Source organism: Prionailurus viverrinus, chromosome C1 (assembly GCF_022837055.1).
Source record: "Prionailurus viverrinus isolate Anna chromosome C1, UM_Priviv_1.0, whole genome shotgun sequence".
NCBI classification, from domain to species: Eukaryota; Metazoa; Chordata; class Mammalia; order Carnivora; family Felidae; genus Prionailurus; species Prionailurus viverrinus.
Genome location: NC_062568.1, coordinates 190,788,878 through 190,805,871, shown reverse-complemented (window position 1 = coordinate 190,805,871; position 16,994 = coordinate 190,788,878). Strand labels below are relative to the sequence as shown.

The 16,994-nt window shown below is 46.0% G+C and overlaps 1 protein-coding gene across 2 annotated transcripts in view; it reads left to right on the top strand.

Moving 5' to 3' along the window:
* The window catches only part of ZCCHC17 (zinc finger CCHC-type containing 17), a 61,883-nt gene extending 45,497 nt beyond the window's left edge, over nucleotides 1–16,386 (top strand). For both annotated transcript variants that reach the window (XM_047871458.1, XM_047871459.1), the window contains one exon: nucleotides 15,425–16,386. In XM_047871458.1, the coding sequence (XP_047727414.1) occupies nucleotides 15,425–15,586 (162 nt within the window). In that variant the 3' untranslated portion in view covers nucleotides 15,587–16,386. The remainder of the gene's footprint in view (nucleotides 1–15,424) is intronic.
* Nucleotides 16,387–16,994: the final 608 nt, after the last annotated feature.

Genomic DNA, 16,994 nt, shown 5'->3' with positions numbered 1-16,994 from the left:
CGGCACCTGTCTCCAGAACCATTCATTTTGCACAGCTGAGACTCTGTACCCATTAAACGCTAACTCCTCATTCACCCCGCCCGGCACCTGGGAACCACCGTCCTGTTGTCAACTGAGAAAAGGGGCAAAACTGAAAAAGAGCAAAATCCTTTATTTGGGGTCTCAGAATTGCAATCTGGGGAGCACAGATTTTGGAATAACCAGAGAAGTGTCCCACTCATCTAGGGAAAGCAGGGTTTTTTATGAGAGAGATGGAAATGGGGTAATTACATGATTTAGGTAAAGAAGAGAAGAAAAGAAAGCCCCAGCTAGTTTGGGGTTGACCGCTTGAGCCACTTCTGATGACTCTCTTATTGATTATTTGACTTGCGCTATCAAATGAAACTGGCCCTGGTATGTATTACTTAACTTTACTGTCCTCATATGATCCGAATACCAGTTGCCGTGTTGAAATTTTATGAGCAACCGCCTGTAAGACAGTTGACGTTTTGTCCCAGTTCGAGCGTTCATCAGTTTGGGAAGGAAAAAAGAGCTTCAAAATGGAGTCTCTTATGTCCAGAAATGTCATACAATTCCATAGCACTTTCTGTCCCTAAGAGTTAGACTACCGTAGGTGCCTCAGGTAAGTGCAATAACACAGTACCTGTCTTTTTGTGACTGGCTTGTTTGACTTAATAAATTTTCCTGAGGGGTCATCCATGTTATAGCATGGGTCACTTTCCTGACGTTTTAAGACTGAATAATATTTCATCGTGTATATACACTACATTTTGTTTATCTATTCATTTTGTTACTGACTTTGGGTTGCTTCTACTGTTTGGCTATTGTGAATAATGCTGCTATGAACATAGTTGTACGGGTATTTCTTCAAGGCCTGCTTTCAGTTCCTTTGGGTATATACCCAGAATTGGAGTTGCAGGATTAGTGGGTAATTCTATTTAGATTTTTTTTTTTTTTTTTTTAAGGAACCACTGTACGGTTTTTCACAGTGACTGTATCATTTCACATTCCTACCGGTAGTGCACAAGGGTTCCATCAGGGTGTAGCATTTGGGGATTGTCATTTAGGTAAAAGTAGATGATGGTGTTGTTCAGTTCAGTTCTTCTGTCTTTTCTCGTTTTTTTCTCATTTTTAAAAAACTTCCAAGAGAGGGTTGTTAAGATATCCAATCATGGGGCGCCTGGGTGGCGCAGTCGGTTAAGCGGCCGACTTCACCCAGGTCGCGATCTCGCGGCCCGTGAGTTCGAGCCCCGCGTCAGGCTCTGGGCTGATGGCTCAGAGCCTGGAGCCTGTTTCCGATTCTGTGTCTCCCTCTCTCTCTGCCCCTCCCCCGTTCATGCTCTGTCTCTCTCTGTCTCAAAAATAAATAAATGTTAAAAAAAAAAAAAAACAAACCCACAGTGAGATACCATTCACACTGATTAGCGTGGCTAAAATTATGAAGACTGAGAGGACCTCACAGTTCGTGAGATCGAGCCCTGTGTCGGGCTCTGTGCTGACAGCAGGGAGCCTGCTTGGAAATCTCTCTCTCCCTCTCTCCCTGCTCCTCCTCCAAATAAGCAAATAAATATTTATTTAATAAATAAATATTGGGGCGCCTGGGTGGCGCAGTCGGTTAAGCGTCCGACTTCAGCCAGGTCACGATCTCGCAGTTTGGGAGTTCGAGCCCCGCGTCGGGCTCTGGGCTGATGGCTCAGAGCCTGGAGCCTGTTTCCGATTCTGTGTCTCCCTCTCTCTCTCTGCCCCTCCCCCGTTCATGCTCTGTCTCTCTCTGTCCCAAAAATAAATAAACGTTGAAAAAAGAAATTTTTTTTTGAAAAAAGATATCCAATCAGACCATGTGTCTTCCTACTTAAAATCCTTCAGTGATTTTCCACTGTACTTAAAATAAAATCCAAACCGCCTCCTTGAAAGCAAACTGTCTAACCCCACAGCTACTGCTTTTAGCAGGCAGTGAATTATATCTAGCTAAAGCATTGTTTCGTCTCTTGATGTATTTTTATTTTGAGAGAGAATGTGCACGAGCAGGGGAAGGGCAGAGAGAAGGAGACAGAATCCCAAGCAGACTCTGCACCACCAGCCCAGAACCAGATGTGGGGCTGGATCTCACGACCCCGTAAGATCATGACCTGAGCTGAAATCAAGAGTCAAGATGCCTAACCGACTGAGCCACCCAGAGGCCCCTATGTATTTATTTTTATAGTTCCCTTCTACTTACAGCAAGGGATGCAGGCTTTCTATTTATAGTTATTGTTATAAAGTTTCCCTTTTAAGTAAAACTTTTTTGTTGTTGTTGTTTTTAAAGTAAAACTTCTTAAAGTAAAAAGAAAAGTAATAAAATTTTAAAATTTTAAGTAAAAAATTAGCAGTTTGTAAACACATGGAATAAAAATTGTGGTCATATTGTAGGAATGACTGGCACTTGGAAAACACTGATTTAGAACTGTGGAGATATTTTTCTGTTCGGTACTGTTCTCCTGTGAACCAAAGAAATAGAAACTTACAAAAGCCCCTGCTTCCAGCACAGTCTTCTCGGAGCCTCTGCAAACCTTCAGCACTGCCACATTTAGCCTTGCTCCCTCACAGAGGCAACCCCAGACCCATCCTGTCTGCAGTATTGCTGATTTTTTAACGCAGGGCTTGGCCTTACATAGCTTTGTTTTTCATGCTAGTGTTTCTAGAGCCTTCTTGACAGAGGTCTGAGGACTTGATTTAAAGAGGGAAAAGGGCGGGGGCGCCTGGGTGGCTAAGTTGGTTAAGCATCCGACTTCAGTTCAAGTCATGATCTCACAGTCCATGAGTTCGAGCCCCGCGTCGGGCTGTGTGCTGACAACTCAGAGCCTGGAGCCTGCTTCAGATTCTGTGTCTCCCTCTCTCTCTGCCCCTCCCCTGCTCATGCTCTGTCTCTCTCTGTCTCAAAAATAAATTTAAAAAAAATTTATAAAAAGAGGGGAAAGGGAAGTTTCCACTATTTTATAACATTATTCTTAATGTTGTAATAAGAATATTACATGTACAGATAAGAATATGAAATGTACAACAAAAGAAAAGAAAGGCAACCCATAACCACACTCCTTTGCCAGAATTTATATTTAAAAAAAATTTTTTTAAGTTTATTTATTTTGAGAGAAAGGTGTGCATGCATGAGCGGGGGAGGGTCAGAGAGAGGGGGAGAGAATCCCAAGCAGGCTCCACGCTACCAGCACAGAGCCCATCGTGGGGCTCGACCTCACAAATCATGAGGTCGAAATCGAGAGTCAGTTGCTCAGTGGACTGAGCCACCCAGGCACCCCCAGACTATGTATTATTGTGGCACACTGCTTCTGTTTTCAGACGCCTGTTTTACCTACATGTAATAAACATGTATGTAGTTTTGTTTCCTGCTCTTTTTACTTTGCCATAAGCATCTTTCCATTTTTGTCACATGGTCTCATGATGCTCGTTTGCAGTGCTATACAATATCAGGTGAATGTGGAGGGATTTGTGGAGGCAGTAAAGAGTGGCACTTTAGAACCTGGGCTGTGAGACAGATTGCCCAGGTTCCAATCTTAGCTTAGCCACGTTCTCACTGTGGAACTTAGACTAATTACTACTAACCTTCTCTGAACACTGTTTGTTTTTAATGTTTATTTTTGAGAGAGAGAGAGAGCACGAGCAAGGGAGAGGCAGAGAGAGACGGAGACACAGAATATGAAGCAGACTCCAGGCTCTGGGCTGTCAGCACAGAGCTGGAGGCAGGGCTTGAACTCACAAGCTGTGAGTTCATGACCTGATCCAAAGTCCATGCTTAACCGACTGAGCCACCCATGTGCCCCGCTATGGGAATAATAAGCATCTCCTTCATAAGGTTGTTAGGATGAGGTAATGCATGTAAAACTCTGAGCACAGAGGGCGGCATACAGCACAGCCCAGTGCATGTCAGCCATGAGTAGCTGGTGCTTCAAAATAGAGGCTTTGTGGTCAGAGACTAGGTTCAAGTAGACTAGGTTCAGGGAGTTTGTTACATTTTCTGGATATCAATCCCTGATTAGATACAGGACTTCTTACAAATACTTCTTTCGTTATCTGAATTGCATTTTCATTCTATTGATAGGGTCCTGTTTTTATTCCATATTTACATTTAAAAAAAACTCGTGGTGAAAACACACTTAAAACTTCCCATGTTCGGGGCGCCTGGGTGGCGCAGTCGGTTAAGCGTCCGACTTCAGCCAGGTCACGATCTCGCGGTCCGGGAGTTCGAGCCCCGCGTCGGGCTCTGGGCTTATGGCTCAGAGCCTGGAGCCTGTTTCCGATACTGTGTCTCCCTCTCTCTCTGACCCTCCCCCGTTCATGCTCTGTCTCTCTCTGTCCCAAAAATAAATAAACGTTGAAAAAAAAAAAATTAAAAAAAAAAAAAAACTTCCCATGTTAGTCACTTTTAAGTGTATGGTTTTTTGTGACAGTGTTAAGTACATTCACATGATTTTGTGTGTGTTTATTTTGAGAGAGAAAGAGGGGCAGAGAGGGGCAGAGAGAGAGGGAGAGAGAGAGAGAATCTCAAGCAGGTGCGGAGTAAAATCTCACAACTGAACCAGGAGATCATGACCTGAGCCAAAATCAGAGTTGGACGCTTAACTGACTGAGCCACCCAGGCACCCTGTGATTATGTTTTGATGCACAAAAATTTTTATCTGATGAAGCCCAGCATACGTATTTTTTCCTTTCATGTCACGTGCTTTTGGTGTCACACTCAAGAAGCCACTGTCAAAGCCAGTGTTACAAAGCTTTTCTTCTCCGTTTCCTTCTAAGAGTTTTATAGTTTTAACTCATACATTTATTTAGGTCTTTGATCCATCTTGAGGGTTTTTTTGGTATATGGTGTGGCTCCAAATTCATTTTTTTTTTTTTTTTTTTTGCATGTGCATCTCCAATTTTCCCAGCACCAGTTTTTGAAAAGACTATCCTTTCCCCATTGATTTATCTTGGCATCATCGTTGAAAATCATTTAACTGTATATGTGAGGGTTTATTTAGTTCTGGCTCTCTACACTATTCCATGGCGTATGAGAGTTCATTACTCTAACTTTGTAGTAAGTTTTGGAATCAGGATAGGTCAGTCCCCCAACTTGGTTCTTCTTTTTCAAGATTATTTTGACTATTTGTGATCGCTTGAGATTCCATATGAACATTAGGATGGATTTTTTTATCTCTACGAAAAATGTTACTGGGATTTTGATAGGGTTGCATCAGATCTGTGGATCGCTTTGTGTAGTATTGACATCTTAACCATGTTAAGTCTCCCAATCCATGAAATGGGTGTTTTTCCATTTATTTGTGGTGTTCTTAATTTCTTTCAGCAGCATTTTGTACTTTTCAGGTTATAGGTCTTTTTGCCTCCTTGGTTAAATTTATTCTTTTTGATGCTATTGTCAGTGAAATTGTTTTCTTAATTTCCATTTTGGATTGCTCATTGTTAGTGTATAGAAATGCAACTGATTTTTGGGTGTTGATTTTGTATTTCTGCAACTTTGCTGAATTCCTTATTAGTTCTAACAGTTGTTTCATGGAATCTTTAGGATTTTCTGCATTTAAGAACATGTCTACAAACAGGTCATTTAACTTCTTTAATAGAGCTTGATATTTGACTGCGATTCTACTTCTGTGTTCCAAGGATTGTTCTTTCTCTTTTAACCTTTTAGTGTGTAAATGATATTGTCAGATTCCTAAAGTGGTTCTGTGGCTGTTTCACTTCTGTGGGTCTTTGGTTAAATTGTTTTGCATTGCTTAATACATCTGGTACAATTAGTTTTTGCTCTGTTTCTTTTTTTTTTTTTTTTTAATTTACATCCAAATTAGTTAGCATATGGTGCAACAATGATTTCAGGAGTAGACTCCTTAGTGCCCCTTACCCATTTAGCCCATCCCCCCTCCCACCACCCCTCCAGCAACCCTCAGTTTGTTCTCCATATTTATGAGTCTCTTCTGTTTGGTCCCCCTCCCTGTTTTTATATTATTTTTGTTTCCCTTCCCTTATGTTCATCTGTTTTGTCTCTTAAAGTCCTCATATGAGTGAAGTCATATGATTTTTGTCTTTCTCTGACTGACAAATTTCACTTAGCATAATACCCTCCAGTTCCATCCACATAGTTGCCAATGGCAACATTTCATTCTTTTTGATTGCCTAGCAATACTCCATTGTATATATATACCATATCTTCTTTATCCACTCATTCATCAATGGACATTCGGGCTCTTTCCATACTTTGGCTATTGTTGATAGTGCTGCTATAAACACGGGGGTGCACGTGTCCCTTCGAAACAGCACACCTGTATCCCGTGGATAAATGCCTAGTAGTGCAATTGTTGGGTCATAGGGTAGTTAGTTCTATTTTTAGTTTTTTTGAGGAACCTCCATACTGGTTTCCAGAGTGGCTGCACCAGCTTGCGTTCCCAAGTTTTTGCTTTGTTTCTAAAGCTGCTTCGAAATGTGTATTTCATTTCATCAAAAACAGTTGTTAAGGATCCGCTAGGTGTGAGGCTCTTTATGACCTGGTTAGTCAACCCATTATCCTACCCTCCACCTCACTTAGTAGAGGAATGGTCTGATGAACAATGACAGTTATAATCATCATATCTCGTTATTTTTTCAAGTACCTTTGTGTATTTGAACTTCTAACTTCATCAGTCATTTTTGATTAAAAAGTGCTCTAGAGAATTGAAACTGTGAAAACTCCCCCCACCCGTTTCTACGAAGATCTCATCTAGTGTTGTCTTTTCACCTCCTTGTTAATCCCTTCATTATCTTTTATGCTTTGTATTTCTTTAGGGCTGACAGTTTATAAAATATCCTCATGTTTTTTATTTTGTTTTATCCTTATCACTCCTGTGAAGTGGCCAGAGTAGGTACTACGGTTCCATTTTACATGGAAAATGGAGAGGAAGAGAAGCTGTCTCCCCTAAAGCACACGGCTACCAGAGATGGACCTACAGTAAGAACCAGGCCTTTGGATAGCACACCCTGTGTTCTTTTTTATACCCTGCACGTCAACCACTAATTCAGTGAGCGCTCTCTTTATTTACTCAGCAAATACGTATTGAGTGCCTTACACATGTCATTGTGTGTTGCTAGGAGCTTGACTTATCAGGACTCGTAAGGTCACTTTTTTGCTAGTTTTGCTCTGTTACCAGCTACCCCTTAGCAACCATTTGACGATATCTATCGATCTGTTTTCTCATGTGGATCTATTTCTTTCTGTTCACAAGCATAAATCAAGATTCTAGGCCTCCTGTCTGTTTCCTTTTACCTTCTAGATCTTTTTTTTTTAAATACTTTTAAAAATGTCCTTAAGTAATCTCTAAAACCAACGTGGGGTTCCAACTCACAACCCCAAGATTGGACGTTACAAGTGCCAGCCAGGCTCCGCTACCCTCCAAACCTTTGATTCCAACAGGAGATTGACTTTCCTTACCAGCGAACACTTCTACTTGCGATGCAAGTTTTGGGGGTGTGACAGTGGCAGATTCAGATACCTGTCGCAGACTAGTTGGCTCTGGGAACCAAATGTGGGACCGGGTAGAGTCACCTGAAGGGAAATGCCTTTAGCAGTCCATGCTGCTGAATAAATTAGTGGGTAGCGGGAGTGCCTAGTGTGTGGAAGGCCTAGGCAACGGGCAAGTCACATGATATAAAGGTTATACACGACAGCTACACCCAACGGCTAATAGCAGAAGGAGAAAGATAAGCACCCAAGATATTTCTGGGGACGAAGGACAGGCACCCACTCCAAGGAGGGGTGGTTATCGGATCCCATAGAAATCCAGCAACAGGAAATGAAGTGTGGTTGGGCCACTCAGAACTGGAACCAGAAAGTCAGAAATAGGCTATTGGGTTCTCATCTCTGCTTTTTTTCTTTCTTCTTCTTTTTTTTTTTTTTTTAAAAATTATTTATTTATTTATTTTGAGGGAAGGAGGGAAGGAGAGCATGAGAGAAAGAGTGCATAAGCAGGGGAGAGGCAGAGAGACAGGGAAGAGAAGAATCCCAAGCAGGTTCCGTGCTGTCAGCATGGAGCCCTAAGGAGGCGGGGGGGAGGGGGGGGTGGTTAACTCATCAATTGTGAGATCATGACCTGAGCCGAAATCAAGGGTTGGACACTTAACTGACAGAGCCACCCAGGCACCCCTCATCTCTGCTTCTTTACTAGACTACTTCATTGTCCCACATCTTTTTTGCAATCTGGTGAAGAGAATGTCTAACGCAAAGCTTCTCAGACAGGAGAAGGTGCTAGGCATGTTGGGAAACCAGAAAGTGGTCCAGGATAAAGGAAGGATGTCACCTGTTCCACAAAATGCCTGGCATATAATAGGCATACGCTAGCTACCTTTGAATAGATAGATCCATAATCTCTGCTCTCAGTAGCTCTGTAGGTCCCTTGACTCAGTGAGACCTGCCCTTAGTTTGGAGCAAAGACTGACTCCTGTTGCTGTGCCAGTAGGTAATAATGAAGGGAACAGGGACAGAAGTATGAGAGCTTCCCAGCCCGGAGGCCCCCACCTCGTTTTATCAAATATACACACATTGGGGGGTGCCTGGGTGTCTCAGTCGGTTAAGCGGCCGACTTCAGCTCAGGTCATGATCTCGCGGTCTGTGGGTTTGAGTCGGGCTCTGTGCTGGCAGCTCAGATCCTGGAGCCTGCTTCCGATTCTGTGTCTCCCTCTGCTGCTTGCTCTCTGTCTGTCTCTCAAATAATAAAAACATTAAAATACACACATACACACACTGAATGCACACATTGTCCAAACATCTAGTATGCACTGGTTTAGTCCTATAAACCCATTCAGTACCATGACAATTTTTGTCCAGGTGTCTGAAAATTGTAAGTCATTTTTGTTGGGCATAATTAGGACAAGAGGAAACTGTGTGTTGAAAATGGAAATGGTATATGAAGTGGTTGGTAAAATAGGAATAGCGGTTTTTGTTGCAAAACCCTGGGTAATGTTTCCATGAACCTGCGGTCTGTACGTTGCTGGCTTCTTTCACTTAACTGTATGCCACCGTGGATCTTTCTGAATCAGTACGATATTATGAGATAGCATGTGCCTTGAGGTAAGGCTGCCCACTAATTATAGTGACATTTAACTATATTTGATCCCCAGAATATAATTTTCTTTTGATGTGGCTACCGCAATTACTCTCTGCTGTACTGTATCCAGGAGAACAGAAATAGCAATGTCATTCCTTGGCTGCAGTGCAGGCTTTGTCCTCTTGTCCAGAGAACTTCTTCTGGTGCTCATCTGCGAGAGAGAGGTGGTTGCCAATCCTGGACCCATTCAGATAGAGCACAGAGAACTGTCTAGGGTGGTCTACTCAAAAGCCTTGAGTGATTCATTCCCCTTCTATGGAATAAAGTCTGAGTTTGAGACTCTTCACAATCTGTCCAGACTCCCAGCATCATGTCTGACCAGTTCCTTCCCACACACAACTGTTCTTTAACCTCATTCATTAAAAGAGCTTCTGTGTGCCAAGCTCTGTTCTAGTCACTGCAGGAACAGTAGTGAACAAAACAAGTCCCTGTCTTCACGGCACTTGCATTCCAACGGGGGTCACCGCCAATGAACTGGTAAGCAAACGCAGAGTAATACCAATATGCCAGGTAGTGCTAAGTGCTGTGGTGAAAAGCCTATTTGATTCTGAGAGAGAGGGAGTGCTGGAATGGGAGGATGGAGGAGAGGTGGCTCACCATCGCAGGCTGAGTGGTGAGGGCAGGCCTTTCTCAAAGCATCATCAGAGTGGGTATTTGGAGAAAGAGGGGAGGCAGGCCCCTCTGATAAGTGGAAAGAGTATTTCAGCCAGTACAGTAGCCAGATGCTGGGGATGACCTGGCATGTTTAAAGAACAGTAAGGAGGCCAGAGTAGCCAGGGTGAAGCGAGGGAGAAGAGAGGAAGTTTGGGGAACCGGGTCATGGGGGGCCTCGTAGGAGAGCGTGAGGACTGCAGCTGTCCTAGTAGAGGGAGGCGGGTGTCATCAGAGCTCTGCCTGGAGACATGATGTGATCTGGCTTGCCGTGGAGGAGACTCATCCTGGCTGCTGTGTGGGGACTGGGCAGCGAGCTCGTTCGTTAGCAGACAGTATTCCCAGTCCCCGTGAGAGGCGGTGGGGGTGGTGAGCAGGGAGTCAAGGTGGGGATGTATTTTGAAGGCAGAGTTGACAGAATTTGTTGACGGATTGGATGTGAGGTAGGGAAGAGACCAGTTGAAGAGCGCTCTAGAGGTTTTGGACTGAGTAACTGGAAGATTCGAGTTGAGAGGAGAAGGAATGCAGAAGTAGGGGAGTGGGGAGCAGTCGGGGTTTGGTTTGAGTTGCTACATACGACGATGGGGAGGAAAGCTGGAGGGGTGGCGTGAGGGCAGGGTGCGGCGGTAGTGACCCCGGCCAGGTATCCACGCGGACCCACCCACGGTAGGCGGTTGCATGTGTAGTTTGGAGTTCAGAGGAGAGGCCCAGGTAAGAGAGATACATGTGGGAGTCAGTGCATACAGACGGTGTTTACGTTCATGTGTGAGATCACCTGGAGAATAAATCTAGGAAGGGGGCAGGTCTTTGAACACTGGAGTGTCCCAACTTTTAGGGGTTATGGAGGTGAGGACGAACTAGCAAAGGAGACTGAAAAGGAACAGCCAGCGAAGTTAGCGGACAAGTAAGAGAATGCGGTGGAAGTTAGTGAGGAGTATGTTCCAAGGAAGATGGAGTGTGTCAGATGCGTCTGGCAGGTCAAGTAAATGAGGACCGTGGATTTGGCCACGTGAAGGTGGTTGGTAGCCCGGACAAGAGCTGTTTCAGTGGAGTGCCAGGATGACAGTGTGGTTAAAGTTGTTCGGGAGGTTTTTGTTTTATTTTTGTTTTTTTAGAGAGAGCATGAGCAAGTGGGGGAGGGGCAGAGGCGGGGAGAGAGAATCCCAAGTAGGCTCCGTGCTGAGCCCCAACTTGAGGCTGGATCTCACGACCATGAGATAATTAACCTGAGCCGAAATCAAGAGTCGGACGCCCATCTGACTGAGCCACCCAGGTGCTCCAGGAGGTTTTTTTTTTTTTTTTTTAACTTTATTTATTTGTTTTGAGAGAGACAGAGCATGGGAGCAGAGGAAGGGCAGAGAGAGAAAGAGAGAGAAAACCCCTGCTGTGGCAGTGCAGCGCCCAACGTGGAGCTCAATCCCAGAAACTGTGAGACCTGAGCCAAAATCAAGAGTTGGATGTTTAACCCACTCAGCTGCTCAGGCATCCCTCCCCCCAGGTTTTGTGTTTTGTTTTTTTTTTCCATGGGACTGTTATAGCATATTTGTTTATTGGTGGGAATGAGCCAGTAAAGAGGGGGAAATTGATCCAGGAGAGAGGACAATTCCTGGATCGATGACTTTGAGTAGAAGAGAAAGGATGGAATCCAGTGCACAGTAAATAGCTACACAGGAGGTGATCTGTCACCCCCTGAAAGATCTTCCAAGCATTTGCCTTCATCCCGTCTCCCCCCCCGCTTTCCTTCTTCCATCAGCACCACCACCACCATTTGACCTGCCAAAACCATATTCATGCTTCGGAAGCATAACACATTACATATTATCTCTCATGAAGCCAGCCTCAGATTCCTCAGACACGATCGATTTTTCCCTTGTGTGTTAATGGCATGTTTTTTGTGCTTAACATTGCCACCATGGACTCCCTAGTATCTCCATTAGTTTTTATCTTTGATAATTTGTTTCTTGAAGGCCCATGATCCCTGATTTCCGACCTCACTCGACTATCCTATTTTAAGAGACAAATTAATTAATGGATATTCCTGGCTCTCAGAAGGCACTCAATAAATACTTGTCGGATGAGTTATTCCGATTTGACGAGGTTGGCTCAGGTTTGGAGGAATGGTGCCAAGTTCCACTACTCAGTGAAATAGTAGGTACTGTGCCTGAATTCTATTAAAAATTGGTGTGTTCTCCTTATCTCTTAAGCAACACTGTATGCCCCTGTGGCTCCCTAAAGTGCTTTGTAGGTAAAGTTAAATATTTATGAGTCGATCGATAAACCTTTTTCTTCTGGTCTTACCCTTTCCAAGCTATGGTAAACTGGTGCATTATAGGTAAATTCTATCAAGGAATTACACTCTATCTTAGTTCCCGAAAGTTCACCCCAGTGAACTTCTCAGTTTGAGAACTAATCATTTCTCAAGAATAATTCTTAAGAATAAATAAGAATAAATGCTCACTTGATTGATTTTGGGCCAAAAATCAGTGCCTTTGGTTGGCAGGTACCAAGTTAGGTGCTGCCTTTAATGCAGACAGGGCTGAAAAGAACGTCTCCTCTGGGACCCAACTTGAGTCAAATCCATGTCCTACCATGTGGGCAAGTCCATCTCAGTCATCCCCTCTGAAGTTACCTTTTTCTTTCCTGAAAATATAGGGGCAATTATGCCCACTTAATAGATTTGTTGTGAAGGGCACCTGGGTAGCTCAGTTAAGTGTCTGACTTTGGCTCAGGGCATGATCTCATGATTTATGAGTTCAAGCCCCGCGTTGGGCTCTGTGCTGACAGCTCAGAGCCTAGAGCCTGCTTTGGATTCGCTGTCTCCCTCTCTGTCTGCACTGCCCCTGCTCGTGCTCTGTCTCTCTGTCTCTCTCTCCAAAATAAACATTAAAAAAAAAAAACAGATTTGTTGTGAAGGTCAGAGGGAGGTATGTGTACAAAGTGCCCAGCTCAGCATCTAGAGAATTAAGTACTTATTAAAAGTTAGCTGCTGTTATTCCCCTTTCGCAGTTTTTGGTTTTGTTTTTGTTTTTGTTTTCTCCTGCTGGGCTGCTGCTAACCTGTTGCAGAACTACCGAGAAAATGGGTGGGCTCGCTGCTGTCACTGGATACTGGCTTTTCCTGGAGAGCAGTTCTGAGCAGTGGCTTCTTTCCCATGCACCTCCTGGCCTGTCTGCCAGGGACTCACATCCAGGGTCATTTTTTTAACCCTTTCTCTTCCATTCCACTTGCCCCTTGAATGCAGTCAGGGCACCAGAAGCTGGTGGAGGCTCTGGCTGTGCATCTTCTCCCTAGTCCCAACTCCAGACCTTCGTCTTGCACCACCCCCGCTGAAGCGACCGACGCCACCTGCTGGAGGACTAGATTTTCTTTGGCCAGCTTACAAAAGAGCTTTCGCACCAAGAGTGAGGTCTAGAAGGCCATTCCCCTCCCTGCCCCCCGCCCCCCCCCCCGCCTCCTTTCTAGGTAGAGTCCACATCGCACACGGCCTGTGACTTTTCTCTTTCCTCCTCTTGAGCTTACGTCTTTGAGAGCAAGCACAGTGGACATCACGCCCACTGTGAGTTACAAAGTACACTGTTCTTGTCACTTGGGCCTCGGTCACCTCGTGGTGATGCTCTTACTTGCAGCCTTCCCATCTGCACGGTGGGGGTGGGGATTCCTGAAGTCTGACCTTACCGGATTACTGTTGTAGCGGGACGGGTGCAGAAAGCTCGATAAACTAAAGTACTGTTTGGATGTAAAATGCTACTGCTCCCCTTCCTCACGTATTTATCCACGCCGTGCCAGGCTTGGAGGGACAGGTGCCAGACTCGCTCCGCCAGGACCCTGCCCTACCTCAGGGGCAGAACGCAGTGAGGCTCCCCGGGCCCCGTACCCCGTGACTGGTCTCCATGAGCCTGTCAGCGGAAGGTGCAGCACCGTCCATCTGCTGGCTCTCCACTCCCCCAGCCGCGGTCCCTACAGCTTGGTGATGTGGCCGGGGCGGCTTTGTTCCCGTCTCCCTACTCCACTGGAGACTTCAAGAAACAGTTTTGGTCTACTCTTCTCTCAAAACTTTGACTCACCTGCCAGAGATACCTGACTAGACCGTCAGAACATTCCGGGAGTTCTCTGAAATGAGAGAACAGTACTTGTAGCTACCGCTGAGCGCCTACCACGTATCAGGCGTTTTGTGCCTGGTAACTAGTGCTTGTCTTGTTTAGTCCGCATAGCTCCTTTAACAAAAGAAAAAACCGAGGTTCCAAAAAGTTAAGTCTCTCGTCCCAAGTGACATAGCTAGTAAGCGGCAGCTGGAATTTGAACTTTACTCTGTCTGATTCCGAAATCGTTGCACTGACCACCATACCACGAGGCCTGCCATTGCTGTACGGGAGGAGAGGCCGTGCGCCACACAGGAAAACTCAGGAGATTGCCAGTTGTCTCATGCGCGTGCGGGTCCCAGTCCTGCCCGTGTGGTCTGGGGCAAGTGGCTCTCAACCTCTTGAGCCGCAGATACTGTCTCATCACATCTTCACCACAGACGTGTGACACAGGTGTTGTTCCCAGCTCCACGTCACATTTGAGGAGAGTAGGTCTCGTGAGATAAAATGGCTCGCGCCGAGTTGCAGAGCAGTGATCGTAAGTGGCAAAGCCAGAACTCGAATCTGGGTCTGACTCCTGGTCCGGTGTTCCGTCCATTATTTCTCACAGCGGCTCCTAAGACCTGGCGTATCACTCAGGCACTCGACAGCCCTCGGGATGCCGGCCGGGAACCCATAGAGGGAGCAGGAGCCGTGCCTCTTCAGCCCCGTCTCTTTCTTACCCCTAATATCCCCTTCTTAGAAACCTTCCTGAGGCAATACAGACGTTTGAAATTCAAGGAAAAAGCTACGCACTGCTTAAAAACCGCTTGAAGCCCCACACGGAAGTCTAGAAATCTGCCTCCCATCCTTTGAGTCTGTGCTGTTCCTTTGGCGGCATGGTGTGGTGGTTGTAGCTTGGAGAAAGTTCTTTCTGGGCTCTTCCCCTCTCGCAGTAAAATCTCACAGGGCCGTTGCGCAGGTTAGAGAGGACACACATCAAGGGCGGCAGCGGGGGCCTTTCTAATTGATGGCAGCTCTGCTCCCTGCATCAGGTCTGCTGGAAACCGGCACGGGATCCCCAGGTCCTGGAGCTCTCACCCTGATTCCGCGGACCTGGGGCCCCTAGGGGTGCTGCCTCCAGCTACACTAGATGACCTCTAAGGACTCCCTTCACCTGTGCTTTTTAAAAATAAAAGTAAGGACACTCGTGTTTTGGTTTTTTGAATCTAACTGGACAGAGTTCTATGAAGTAAAAAGTAAAAGACTCCATCTTTCCCTCCATTCATTCATTCCTGAGGTCACTCGTCGCCAGTTTGTGTCCTTCCCGTTGTTCTGTGTATTTCACACGTCTACAGGTATGTGTAAAGACACACATTATATGGTATGGTAAACACGCTGGACTCTAGGACACATGCTGTAGCATGACTCGGCCCTGTCACTCGTTTGGGGTATCTTTTCTCGTTGATACTTGAAGATTTAACTTACTCTTCTTAATGCTTCATAATATGTTAAATGGTCCCCTATCGATTATATGCCGCAATACTTTCAAGCGAACACACACATGCAACGCCGCTTTTTAAATTTTCTTTTCAGGAGAAGAAGAAAAAGAAACACAGAGACAGGAAGTCATCTGACTCGGACAGCTCAGACTCTGAGAGTGACACAGGCAAGAGGGCAAGGCACACCTCCAAGGACAGCAAGGCAGCGAAGAAGAAGAAGAAGAAGAAGAAGCACAAGAAGAAGCACAAGGAGTGAGAGCGGAGAGAGTAGGGGGGTGGCTGAGAGGAGGAGGAACCAGGAGCCCGGTGCCTTGAAGCCCTGGCTCCCGGAAGGACTCAGTAGTGAGAAAATGGCCTCCCACCCCGCTGGCTTCTCGCCCATGGGAGAGGACTTCCCCTCGTGCAGCAGGCAGGTTTGGGAGTTAGAAGTCAGAAGCATCTGCCCGAATGAGTTGTCGTCCACTTATCATTCCTGGTCCCTTTGCAAGTGACCCCTGCAGCTCGCCCGTTCGTTCACTCAACTTCCTTCATCCAGCAGGAGGTCCTATTACCCCCTCCAGCTGCCACTGCCAGAGCCAGATTCCTGCACAGGGGTCCAGGCTCCAGCCACAGGTACCGCTGTGGAGGCGAGTCTGGCTGTAGTTGGAGAACAGAGTGAGTGGCCCCTCCCCGTCGGGTCTGCCCTGGGCTGCTTGGTGAGCATCCAACACGGGGGCCGAGGGAGATCAGCGGGATGAGGGAGAACATGGTAAGAAGTGGTGCTCACTTTTTCCATTCCCCCTGACGTGATTCAATCATGCTAGAAGTGACAGCCAGAAAACCATCGTCTGCAGTGACTGAGCTTGTGTGTGACATTCTGCCAGACCACTGAACCAGACAGCTCAAGCCAAGATCATTGCTTTACTTTGTATTCACTACCGTGTGAGTCCCTTGGTCCCACTTCAGGTCTCTGCTTCAATTCCTGGCACTAAACGGAAGTGTGTTTGGTTTTAAACTTACTGAAGGTTCTTATTGCCATAATCCCTCTTCCTGGGTAATTTACAGCCTTAAAAGTCACTGAGTCTGTATTAGTTGATAGAAAAACATTTAATATGTTACTTCAGACCTTGGAGAGAGGCCCAGCTGAGGTACAGAGCCAGAGGCACCAGCAGGTCACAGCCTTCTTAGGAGATCACTTACAAGCCTTCCCTTCTGTAATGATTAGATGACCTCTCCTCCCAGAGCTGATTAGAGAACCGGTAAGAATTTATAACCCTGAATGACCGAGGGCATAGAAGGGAGCTTAGCAGTCATCTTGGCCAGCGAGCATTTGCTCCTACTACGAAGGCACAAGCCTGCATCCTGTGTCCCGAGCCTACGTTCTGCAAAGAGAGAGACCACAGCATTTCACAGACAAGAGCAGCTTCCCAAGCCCAAGGGCCTTCAGCACAGGATGGGCCTGAGGGGACAGTTTAGTAGCCAAGCCTGGGGAAGCCGGGCCACTGATGGATTATTCCAGGTTGGACTAGCTCATTTGGCCATGGGGTGGGGGGACAGTGTAAAGGCAAGGTGTAGGTGCAGCTCTTCTGCTCTTATACGCGTTACGCGATCAGCTACCGCTGTCCCTGAGACTGTGCAGTTCAGTCTCTCATCTGTGCCGCTTCTGAGTGACCTTCAGGCAGTAT